Raw genomic sequence first — 12,699 nt, forward strand, 5'->3', positions numbered from 1 at the left:
ACATGCCTGGGAAGCAGCTTGTGATGTTAAGGGGCTACATAAATATAGAGGCATTTGAGATAGTCATATATACAGCAGGAAAACAGGCCCTTCGGCCCAGCTTGTCCATACCGACCCAGTTGAAACTGAACTGGTCCCATTTGTCTGTGTTTGGTCCATATCCCTCTAAACTTTTCCCATCCATCTACCTGTCCGAATGTCTTTTAAATGGTATAATTGTACCCACCTCTACCAGCTCCTGTGGCAGCTCATTCCATACACACACAACCCTCTGTGTGAAAAAGCTGCCCCTCAGCTCTCTTTCCCCACTCACCTTTAACCTATGCCCTTTAGTTTTGGATTCCCCTACCCTGGGGGTGAAGACCGTGGCTAGTCACCTTATTGATGCCCCTCATGATTTTATAAACCTCTATAAGGTCACCCCTCATCCTCCTACTCTCCAGGGAAAAAAGTCCCAGCCTCTCCTTATAATTCAAACCTTCCAGTCCCAGTAACATCCTTGTAAATCTTTCTTTGCACCCTTTCCAGTTTAAAACATCCTTCCTATGGCAGGGAGACCAGAATTGTCGCAGTACTCCAAATGTGGCCTTACCGATATCTTGTACAGTATCGGTAACTCCTGTACTCAGTGTTCTGAGGAATCGAACTGACCTATTTAGGCCACTTCTTCACAATCTGCACTTACACAATATCCTGAAAGGGCACAGGGTCAGATTAGACACTATGGGGCAGGACTTTACAGCCTCACTTGAACCAGACCGGAAATTCCTGTCTGAGATCAACAGACATTTCCATTATCTGCCCCTCACCCGCTCTGATTCCGTGACGGGCAGGCAGTAGAGCTCCAGTAGAAATCCTTGGAGCAACAGCATGGAACCATAGAATCCCTACAGTGCAGAAGGAGGCCATTAAGACCATAAGACACAGGTGCAGAATTAGGCCATTCGGCCCATTCAGTCTGCTCTGCCTTTCAATCATGGCTGATATTTTTCTCATCCCCATTCTCCTGTCTTTTCCCTATAACCCCGATCGCCTTGTTAATCAAGAACCTATCTATCTCTGTCTTAAAGACACTCAATGACCTGGCCTCCACAGCCTTCTGTGGCAAAGAGTTCCACAGATTCCCCACTCTCTGGCTGAAGAAATTCCTCCTCATCTCTGTTTTAAAGGATCGTCGCTTGAGCCTGAGGTTATGCCCTCTGGTTCTAGTTTTTCCTACTAGAGGAAACATCCTCTTGCGCCCACTCTGTATCGGACCAACGAGTTTGCACCGACCACAATCCCACCCAGGTCTTATTCCCGTAACCCTACTGCTAATCCCCCTGATACTAGGGTCAATATATCATGGCAAATCAACCTAACCCGCACATCTTTGGACTGTGGGAAGAAACTGGAGCACCCGGAGGAAACCCACGCAGACACAGGGGAGAATGTACAAACTCCACACAGACAGTCACCCAAGCAGGGGAATCGAACTGGGTCCCTGGCACTGTTAGGCAGCAGTACTAACCACTATGCAACCGTGCCGTCTCTGCCTCACAGCACCAGGGATCCTGGTTCAATTCCTAGTCTCAGGTCAATGTCTGAGTGGAGTCTGCACATTCCCCCCATGTCTGCCTGGGTTTCCTCCGGGTGCTCTGGTTACGTCCCACAGACCAAAGATGTGCAGGTTAGGTGGATTGACCATACTAAATTGCCCCTTAGTGTCAGGGGGATTAGCTAGGGTATATATATGGGGCTACAGGAATAGGGCCTGGTCAGGATTGTGGTCAGTGCAGACTCTCCATGGGCCTCATTTATGCAGTATCGGGATTCGACGACTGTTCTATGAAATGGAGATGCCAGTATTGGACTGGGGTAAGCACAGTAAGGCTGTGAATCTTACTGATTCTATGAAAAGCAGGCTCACGTCAATGAAGGCAGAATTTCTGACTTTTTTTTCATATCTATTTAATATTACTTTTCATGGGAAAATTTTGAAATTACAAAGATTAGAATCAAACATCTTGTGACATTTAAGATTGCAATAGAAAAAAAACATATCATGCCTATCCCTAAGATGCAGAATTATCAAACATAAATGAAAAAAAACCCCACAAAAATAAAAACGCATTGTGATCTGAATGCATATCTTACAGATTGCCTGATAGAAGCAGGTTTGAGTACTTCCTGCTGAGTATATTGTACTGTAAATTAGGCTGTGTTACAAAATCATGTATTGTATAAATTCTCCCCCCCCCGTTTCTTTTTAAATGTCTGCTGGTATGAAAAAAAAACAAATTTTACAAAAAACGCCACTGAAGGTTAGTTAACATCACAACAAAGATTCCTCTTTTTTTTCTGCCGGACATACAAATACAGGAGACCTAAAACCTCTTTTCAAAACATTCAAGATTATATGCTCAATGTTGCAGCCTACTATGAATAAGAATAGGAAAAAAAAAATGATAGCCTTTTACTAATAATACAGAGGACCCACGGTAAAACATGATTTTTCTCTTCTTTCTCTCTTTTGTCTTTAAGCGCGCTCCCCTCGGATGCGGCGGGCCAGCTGAATGTCCTTGGGCATGATGGTGACGCGTTTGGCGTGGATGGCACACAGATTGGTGTCCTCAAACAGACCAACCAGGTATGCCTCGCTGGCTTCCTGCAAAAGCAAAGCAGATAAAGTGGTCACTGGTGGACAGCAAGAAAACAGCCACAGGTTTTACAGCACAGAAACAGGCCATTTAACCTAACTGATCTGTGATGATGGATCAGTGAGGAGGCGATGGCCTAGCCATATTATCACTAGGCTATTAATTCAGAAACTGGGCTAATGTTCGAGGGACCCAGGTTCGAATCCCGCCACGGCAGATGGTGGAATTTGAATTCAATTAATGAAATCTGGAATTGACTGCTAGTCTTAGTAACGGTGACCACGGAACTATAATCAATTGTCATAAAAACCCATCTGGTTCACTAATATCCCTTGAGGGAAGGGAATCTGCTGTCCTTACCTGGTTTGGCCTACATGTGACTCCAGAGTCACAGCAATGTAGCTCACTCTTTGCGGGAAATGGTGTAGAAAGCCACTCAATTTTATTCAGGAAGGCTCACCACCGCCTTCTCAAGGGCAATTAGGAAGGGGAAGGAAAGGTCAGCCTTACCAGAGGCGTCCTCATTCCGTGAATGAATTTAAAAAAAGTTGGAAAATTGGATTTGGTAAAGGGAATCTTGGGCCTGGCATCAGATTCAAATTATCTTCCATTGTGGTACCCGCTGGATTGTGAAAACATGGCTGATTCAATTCCTCTCTCTAGCAAAGGCTCTGTCACTCTGCATGTGACCAGGTCCACACTAATGTGGCTCTTAATGCCCTCAGGACAACTACAGATGGGAATAGATATGGCTCTAAGGGTGTCCCAATGGTAAAAAGAGAAAAGACCATTTGGCCCATCAAGTCCACCCCTTATGTTGACTATGAACACTGAACCCCATCCATAGGTTCAAGTTTACTATTTGTGTCACAAATAGGTTTACATTAACACTGTATTGAAGTTACTGTGAAAATCCCCTAGCCGCCACACTCCAGTGCCTGTTTGGGTAAACTGAGGGAGAATTTAGCACGGCCATTGCACCCTAACCAGCACATCTTTCGGACTGTGGAAGGAAACCAGAGTACCTGGAGAAACCCACGCAGACACGGTGAGAATGTGCAGATTCCACACAGACAGTGACCCAAGCTGGAAATCGAACCCTGGTCCCTGGCGCTGTGAGGCAGCAGTGCTAACCACTGTGCCATCGTGCTACCATTGTGTAGGTTAGGTAGATTAGGTGTCTTGGTCATGCTAAATTGCCCCTTAGTGTCTCAATATGTATAGTTAGGGGGATCAGTGGGGTAAATATGTGGGGTTAGAGGGATAGGGCCTGGGTAAGATGCTCTGTTGGAGAGTTGGTGCAGATTTGATGGGCTGAATGGCCTCCTGTGCTGCCTATAGGGAGAATTTAGTATGGCCAATCCACGTAACCAGCACGTCTCTCAGACGGTGGGAGGAAACAGGAGCACCTGGAGGAAACCCACTCAGATACGGGGAGAATGTGCAAACTCCACACAGACAGTGACCCGAGCTGGGAATCGAACCCGGGTCCCTGGCGCTGTGAGGCAGCCAGGCGAATAATGCAGGATCGCACAGTTAATCAAGCAAAACTATTCAGGCACCTTGACATCGCTGCTATTTGGCCTTCTTGTGCTGTCCTCTGAACAACATGTCCTCACCAAACATGATGTGGAGATGTCGGCGTTGGACTGGGATAAACACAGTAAGAAGTCTCACAGCACCAGGTTAAAGTCCAACAGGTTTATTTGATAGTAAATGCCACAAGCTTTCGGAACGCCACAAGCTTTCGAATCGAGCATTCCGGTTTAGATTTGTACCAGCAGCACTCACCTGCAGAGCCCCAATAGCAGCGCTCTGGAACCTCAGGTCAGTTTTGAAGTCCTGTGCGATCTCACGCACAAGGCGCTGGAAAGGCAGCTTCCTGATCAGCAACTCTGTGGACTTCTGATATCGCCGGATTTCACGCAAAGCCACAGTACCAGGTCTAAGGGAGGAAGAAGAAATGATAGCTTTGTTTTTTAAACTGTACATTTTTTCAGCAAAGTGGCTCTTTCAACCGTTTTAGAAATAGAGAGCAAGACATTTAGAATACTACACTGCAGGAAGCCATTCGGCCCATCAGGTTGCACCGACCACAGTCCCACCCAGGCCCTATCTCCATAACCCCATGTATTTTCCCTAGCCAGTCCCCTGACAGTAAGGGGCAATTTAGCATGGCCAACCCACTAACCTGCACATCTTTCAGACTGTGGGAGGAAACCCACACAGATACTGGGAGAATGTGCAAACTCCACACAAATAGTGACCCAAACCGGGAATCAAACCCGGTGCCTAGCACTGGTGAGGCAGCAGTGCTAACCACTGTGCCCCCGTGCCATCTACTCTGCCACTGAAAAAGTTGATGGGGAATGCACGATGGGGAGGGGAGCAGGAGCTGGATTGCAACAACTGGGGGTGGGGTGGGACACCCAAAAGGCAGTTCTCCAGCAACCCCTGATCATGTAGGCCAGGCCGGGTAAGGATGGCAGATTTCTTTCCTTAAAGGACATTAATGAACCAGTTGGGTTTTTACGACAATTGATGATAGTTTCACAGTCACTGTTACTGAGACTAACTCAATTCCAGATTTTATTAATTGTATTTAAATTCCACCAGTTGCTGTGGTGGGATTAGCCTGGGCCTCTGGATTACTTGTCAAGGGATATTCAGTGCTGTTGGGAAAGGAGTTCCCAGATTTTGCCCCAGCGACAGTGAAGGAAAGGGAATATAGTCCTAAGTCAGATTGGTGTTCGACTTGGAGGGGAATGTACAGGTGGTGGTGTTCCATGTGACGACTGCCCTTGTCCTACTAGATAGCAGAGGTTGCAGGTCTAAGAGGGAGCCTTAGTGAGTTGCTGCAGTGCATCTTGTAGCTGGAACACCCTGATGTCACTGTGTGTCACTGCTGCTTCACAGCGCCAGGGACCCGGGTTGAATTCCGGCCTCGGGTGAATGTGCATGTGGAGTTTGCACATTCTCCCCATGTCTGCGTGGGTTTCCTCCCACACTGTGCAGTTTCGGTGGATTGGCCATGCTAAATTGTCCCTTAGTGTCAGGGGGATTAGCATCTCCACAGATGCTGTCAGACCTGCTGAGATTTTCCAGCATTTTTGTTTTTGTTCCAAATTCCAGCATTCGCAGTATTTTGCGTTTATATTGGAATAAATGACTGTGGTGACTTGCAGAACTTGCCCACAGTGCACCCCTCCTTACAGAGTGGATGCAATGGGATATGAGTTGACACAAAGATTGCAAAACCTGCCTGTAACGATGGGGTTTCTTCACTCCACCAGTAGAAGGGGCACTCTTGCGGGCTGCCTTGGTGGCCAGCTGCTTGCGTGGAGCCTTGCCTCCAGTGGATTTACGAGCAGTCTGCTTTGTACGAGCCATTGTCAGGAGTTTTCACACCAAAATGCTGTGAAGAAGGCAAAGGGAGGAAAATGCAACACAGTCAATAAGTGCGAGACACTGGATGGCAGTGCGAGGCATCCAAGTGTTATCTCTGGTTGCCCTGGGAAACAGTGGCAAGGTCAGTAAGGAATTGGCAGCAGTACAAGTTACACGAAAATAGAATTGGCCCACGGTTAAACACTCAAGGTGTAAAGTACAGTGTTATGAATAACTCACTGGGAAAATTGAATGGAAAATTGCCAGTTTGATTCAGCGTCTCTTTCCAGTTCAGGAACTTGCACCAGGTCAGATTTAACAATTCTTGATGTTGCCATCAGATGGAGCTCTGTGCACCCATAATCAACCCCTCAGGTTTGACTTGTTGGTATTGATTAAAATGCTCAAGATTTAAGACCATAAGACATAGGAGTAGAATTAGGCCACTTGGCCCATCAAGTCTTTTCTGCCATTCAATCTTGGCTGATATTTTTCTCATCCCCATTCTCCCACCTTTTCCCCATAACCCCTGATCCCCTTATCACCTATCTATCTCTGTCTGAAAGACACTCAATGACCTGGCCTCCACAGCCTTCTGCAGCAAACAGTTCCACAGATTCACCACTCTCCGGCTGAAGAAATTCCTCCTCATCTCTGTTTTAAAGGTTCGTCCCTTTAACCTGAGGTTGTGCCCTCTGGTTCTAGTTTTTCCTATGAGTGGAAACATCCTCTCCACGTCCACTGTACCCAGGCCTTGCAGTATCCTGTAAGTTTCAACAAGATCCCCCCCTCATCCTTCTAAACTCCAATGAGTACAGACCCAGAGTCCTCAACCGTTCCTCATACAACAAGCTCTTCATTCTAGGGATCATTCTCACGAACCTCCTCTGGACCTTTTCCTTAGATATGGGGCCCAAAACTCCTCACAAAACTCCAAATGGGGTCTGACCAGAGCTTTATACAGCCTCAGAAGTGCATCCCTGCTCTTGTATTCTATTATGCTTGTGCTATTTGTGCTATTAAACCCCTCACCTATAGAGGTGTGGCATGGAACTGCTTTATCAACTTTGCTACTTGGGCAAGCATCACTCTCGTTGATTCTAAAACAAAAAAAATGCAAATTGCCATCGACCATTGGGTCTCGTGTGTAGATTTAAGGATGATGCTCACGGCAATCATTGTTAACTCTTTCGACTTTTTGATTTGATTTATTATTGTCACATGTATTAGTATATAGTGAAAAGTATTGTTTCTTGCCGCTATACAAAGCATACCATTCATACAGAAGAAAAGCAAAGGGTGCAGCATGTAGTGTATAGTCAGTGAGTGGTGAATCTATGGAACTCTTTGCCGCAGAAGGCTGTGGACGTCAGGTCACTGAGTGTCTTTAAGACAGAGACAGATAGGTTCTTGATTAATAAGGGGATTAGGGGTTATGGGAAAAAGGGGTTATGGGACGAGCTACAGAGAAATGCTGCCAGGAGGGCAAAATAGCTGAAAACTAATAAACAATTTGTAAGCTTCTTCAAACGATTACCGAAGGAAATTCAGCCTTTCATTAATGCAAAATACAGGCCAACACAGGACTTACAAAAGAAAGGGCATTTTCATAAGTGAACTGCATCTTGCTATTAAAAAAAAAGTCAGAACATTTTTGACAGTATCTGTGGAGAGAGAACAAAGCCAGCATTTCTCTTCACAGATACCGTCAGGCCTGCTGAGATTTTCCAGCATTTTCGGTTTTTATTTCAGATTCTAGCATCTACAGTATTTTAACATATCTTGCTACACTTTAGGCAAATGGACAATTCTGAAAAATGCCTTTAAGGCAATAGGTGACCATTTGGAACAAATGGTCAGGAACTGTAAGGCTTTCCAAAAGGAAAGTTCTTGCATCAGTAGGGATCCAAGTAGATGTCTTACAAGGAAGAAAGTAGATGACGAGATAGTGTTCTGCTTTAACAGACAATTGCAGAACTCAGATTTGATAGAGGTGCTCAGAATTACAACAGGTCTGACAGGTTAGGTGGGGAGAAACAGCGGACAAAGGACCGAGAACTAAAAGACTCAAGGTCACTGGCAAAAGAAACAAAAGACGACAGGAGGGAAAATCTTTTTATGCAGCGGGTCGCTAGTATCTGGACTACATTGCCTGGGAATGTGGTAGAGGCAGATCCAATCATGACTTGGATAGTCTGGAGAGAAAAAACTTGTAGGGTCATGGCTGGGGGGGCGGGGAGAGAAATGATACAGGGGGGAGAGAGAAACAACATTAGGTGAGTTGCTCTTGCAAAAAGCCAACATGCACTCAAGAGGCCAAATGGCCTCCTTCTCTGCTGTTGTAATCATTGGATGATTCAATGTCAGCGCCAAGGTGGTGATCGTCTTTCATAAAATCAACTTTTGAAGTTTCTTCTTCAAAGTATGAAACTCCTCTGTTAAAAAAAATACTTCTTTAGAGGTTTTATTCAAGTTTAACTTGATTTCCCTGCTGGAAGAGAAAACAATTCCACCCGACCAACGTGGCATAAATTTTATGGGACTATTCCTTCAGGCTGAATCAAAGTTTGGGAAGAAAAACTCCAATGAGCTTGGATAGGTATGTCCAGAGCAACATTTTTCTTGGAAAACCGTCCAAAAAAAAAGTCTCCCACAATTAATGGGATTAAAAGGCACATTCCCAAAATACTTGGTCCAGACTAAGATTTTGTTATTGAGGATACTCCTCCCTTACATTTCCCCCACCCATAACCAAGAATTAGTCTGCTTTCCACCAGGAAAACTTGATATTTTTAAATATCTATAGATGGAGTGGCACAGTGGGTTAGCACTGCTGCCTCTCAGCGTCAGAGACCCGAGTACGATTCCCGTCTTGGGTCGCTGTCTGTGCAGAGTCTTGCACATTCTCCCCATATCTGTGTGGGTTTCCTCTGGGTGCTCCGGTTTCCTCCCAGAGTCTAAGAGACACGCTGGTTAGGGTGCATTGGCCCTCAGTGTACCCAAACAGGCACCGAAGCATGGCGACTAGGGGATTTTCACAATAACCTCATTGCAATGTGAATGTAAGCCTACTTGTGATACTAATAAACTTAAATATAATATATACTATAGGTGCGAGATTACATTCTGTCCACAAAGCAGTTTTGCTACAGAACATTATTTGCAGTCATAGGGTAAAAATGCATTCATTTAACTTTGCAATGCATATATTTTAAAAATCATCAATCCAAGCTTTGAAACAATGCATTGAGTTAATTCAACATGAGTTATCATTAAACTAGCAGAAGCCCTTCCATATCTATTGTTATGCGTGCTGAAGTCAGGGGAAATCCCCCTGAATTGACTAAATCAGCTCAATGACCGCAGCATGAGAACTGGATCCTCGGATCTGTAGTTCCCTGGGTGTATTCCATAAACTTTCAGGGCTCTGCCCCTTCATCAGGTGAGTGGGGAGTTCTGATCACAAACAGACCATATAAAAACACACATTCAGTTTATAGAATACTGATTAGAATGCGAGTCTTTACAGCAAACTGCAGCAGGCGACGGTGCCGAGGGATCTCGGGGTCCTTGTGCATGAGTTGCAAAAACCCAGCCTGCAGGTGCAGCAGGTGGTCAGGAAGGCTAATGGGATGCTGGCCTTCATAGCGAGGGGGATTGAATAAAGAAGTAGGGAGGTCTTGCTGCAGCTGTATAGGGCATTGGTGAGGCCGCAGCTGGAGTACTGTGTGCAGTTTTGGTCGCCGCACTTACGCAAGGATATTTTGGCCTTGGAGGGAGTGCAGAGGAGGTTTACTAGGCTGATACCGGAGTTGAGGGAATTGAGCTATGAGGAGAGGCTGAATAAACTGGGCTTGTACTCGTTAGAGTTTAGAAGAATGAGGGGAGATCTCATTGAGACGTATAAGATGATGAATGGGATGGATAGGATAGAGGTGGAGAGACTCTTCCCGCTCAGAAAGGACAGTAGGACTAGGGGGCACAGCCTCAAGATAAAGGGGGGGCGGTTTAGAACAGAGTTGAGGAGGAACTTCTTCACTCAAAGGGTGGTGAATCTCTGGAATTCTCTGCCCGTTGAGGTGGTGGAGGCTGCCTCGCTAAATATTTTTAAGACGCGGGTTGATGGGTTTTTGATAAGCGAGGGGATTAAGGGTTATGGGGAGAGGGCGGGAATGTGGAACTGAGCCACGACAGATCAGCCATGATCTTATTGAATGGCGGGGCAGGCTCAAAGGGCTAGATGGCCTACTCCTGCTCCTATTTCTTATGTTCTTAAATCATGTCTTAAAGGTGCAGACGATGTGAGTGGAGATAGCATTACGCATAGGTTAAAGAGATGTGTATTGTCTCCAAACAGGACAGTAAGTGAGATGTTGCAAACCCAGGCAAGTCATGGGGTTTACAAATAGTATGACATAAACCCAAGATCCCGGTTGATAAGTTGATCCCAGAGACTGATAACCAAGTTCCGCATACATGGGGACAGCCTCAACCTAGATCTTGGGTTCATGTCAGACTATCTGTAATCCCCATGATTTGCCTAGACTTGCAAAATCTCACTGTCCTGAATGGAGACAACACACATTTCTTTAACTTGTGCTTCATGCTATTGCCACTCACATTGTCTGCACTTTTAAGGCTTGATTAGTTGTAAAGACTCGCATTCCAACCAGCATTCTGCAAACCGAGTGTGTGCCTTTATATACCCTGTTTGTGATCAGAACTCCCCACTCACCCGACAAAGGGGCAGAGCCCCGAAAGCTAGTGGCGTTTGCTACCAAATAAACCTGTTGGATTTTAACCGTGTTGTGAGACTTCTTACTGTGTTTACCCCAGTCCAACGCCGGCATCTCCACATCATATATTCCACAAAGGGCAATGGCCTGGGAGAGAACTACAACGCCCAGAGGGCATTGCGACAGCTGCGCATGCGTGCTCTAGCTCCATGGCGGCGAAAGCCAAAGCGAACGACAACCCCCAGAGTGCACTGCGAGAGCTGCGCATGCGCCACTCTCCCACCAGCTGCATAATGGATGAGGCAGAACTACAACGCCCATGGTGCACAGCGGGAAGGAAACCATCGGCGCCTGCGCATACAGTGATTGACAGCCAACCCCGTCCAGTCGCCGACTGAGCCGTGTTGAGGGACAGCGGACGCCACCAATGAGGGTGAGGGGCGCTGCCCAATCAGAGGCTGAGGGTGGGACTGGGTGATGTGGTGGGGCGTGGCCAGATTTTTTTTTAAACCAAGTTCGGTTGGTCCACTGCGCAGGCGAGCGCGAGCAACATGAAGGCGCCGCGAAAGCGAAGCCATGGCAAAGGGGGGAAAGAATCGACTGCAGCGGGAGCGGAAAAACAAACAAGCCGCTCAAAAAAAAACACGACAAACTCGACAATAACCGCCAATTCCTGTCAGAATCCAAAAGCAGAGTCTTTAAACTTCCTGAAGAGGCCCAGAAAGACGATTTCGGGCGTTTTTTAAAAGTGTGAGCGGCGGTTTTGTTTTTTTTAAAGGCCTTTTCGAGCTGAGAGGATTTTTTTTCCTCTCTCTCCTTCTCGAATATTCTCGACCCGGCAGAAAGTTGGAAGTTTTTTTTTCCCAAACAACCGCCAACGGGCGGGTGAGGTAAGGAAGGGGTTCGGGGCCGAGGGGGAGGACGGGGCCGGGGTGGCCGGAGGGAGAGCTCACCTTTTTCTTTTTAAATCCTCTTTTTTTCCTTCTTTCCCGGCAAGGAGAAGCCCGAAAGAGAAGCGCCGAGTCGGGTCTGCCTCAGACAAAAGGGCCGTCGCTCTGTGGGACTGGGGAAAATGGCGGCGGCGGCAGGGGGGGCGAGCGGCCCACAATGCAGCGCGCGCACACCCAGGGCATCAACACAGCGAGAGCTTGGCCAACTTGCCCAACTCTTCCTCCAACATCTCCCTACTGTCTCTCCCTTCTTGGTAGATGTACACACTTCTCCACTTCTTTTTAATACTCCATTTTTTTCTTCCCTCATCTGAACCAACCCTTATTTTCTGGTATTTTCTTGTCCCCAGGAACCATTTTTTTGAGCAATTTGTCCATATTAACTGACTTCTTCATACTTGTCTAATTTCTTCATACTTGACCAATTTGTCCACTTTGTCCATTTTTCCATATTCTTCACCATTTTCTCAAATTTTTGACCAATTTCTCACTTTTTGACCCAATTTCACTGCATTTTTCCATATTCTTGATCAGTTTCTCTGCATTTTGTCTATTTTTTCCATATTGTTGACCCATTTCTACATATTTTTGACCAATTTTTCACTTTCTGACACTTCTCAATTTTTGTCTATTTTTCCATGTTCTTGATCAATTTTTCTGCATTTTGTCCATTCTTTTTCCATTTTCTTGACCAGTTTCTCCACTTGTCCGTTTTCCACCTTTTTGACCAATTTCTCAATTTTTAACCAATTTTTCACTTTTTCTACATTTTGTCCATTTTTCCATATTCTTGACCAATTTCTCCTTTTTGACCAATTTCTCCACATTTTTCCCACTTTTGACCAATTTCTCCATGTTTTGCCCATTTTCCATATTCTTGACCATTTTTGGCTCATTCCCCATTTTGTGACCAATTTCTCCATATTTTTGCACCATGTCTTCACTTTTTGACCCATTTCCCTATTTTTGACTTAATTTCTTCTATAA

General features: G+C 45.8%; 1 protein-coding gene across 1 annotated transcript; it reads right to left on the reverse strand.

Annotated features, from left to right (window-relative positions):
* Window positions 1-1,925: 1,925 nt before the first annotated feature.
* Window positions 1,926-11,863, reverse strand: h3f3c (H3 histone, family 3C). The gene is made up of 4 exons (XM_080218246.1): window positions 11,716-11,863; window positions 5,902-6,054; window positions 4,431-4,584; window positions 1,926-2,647 (listed from the first exon to the last, which is right to left on the reverse strand). Exons 2-4 carry the CDS (start codon window positions 6,027-6,029, stop codon window positions 2,519-2,521), a joined length of 411 nt encoding a protein of 136 aa, XP_080074372.1. The 5' UTR covers window positions 6,030-6,054; window positions 11,716-11,863; the 3' UTR covers window positions 1,926-2,518.
* Window positions 11,864-12,699: the final 836 nt, after the last annotated feature.

Source organism: Carcharhinus amblyrhynchos, unplaced genomic scaffold (genome assembly GCF_965287045.1).
Source record: "Carcharhinus amblyrhynchos unplaced genomic scaffold, sCarAmb.v2.hapA scaffold_37, whole genome shotgun sequence".
NCBI lineage: Eukaryota > Metazoa > Chordata > Chondrichthyes > Carcharhiniformes > Carcharhinidae > Carcharhinus > Carcharhinus amblyrhynchos.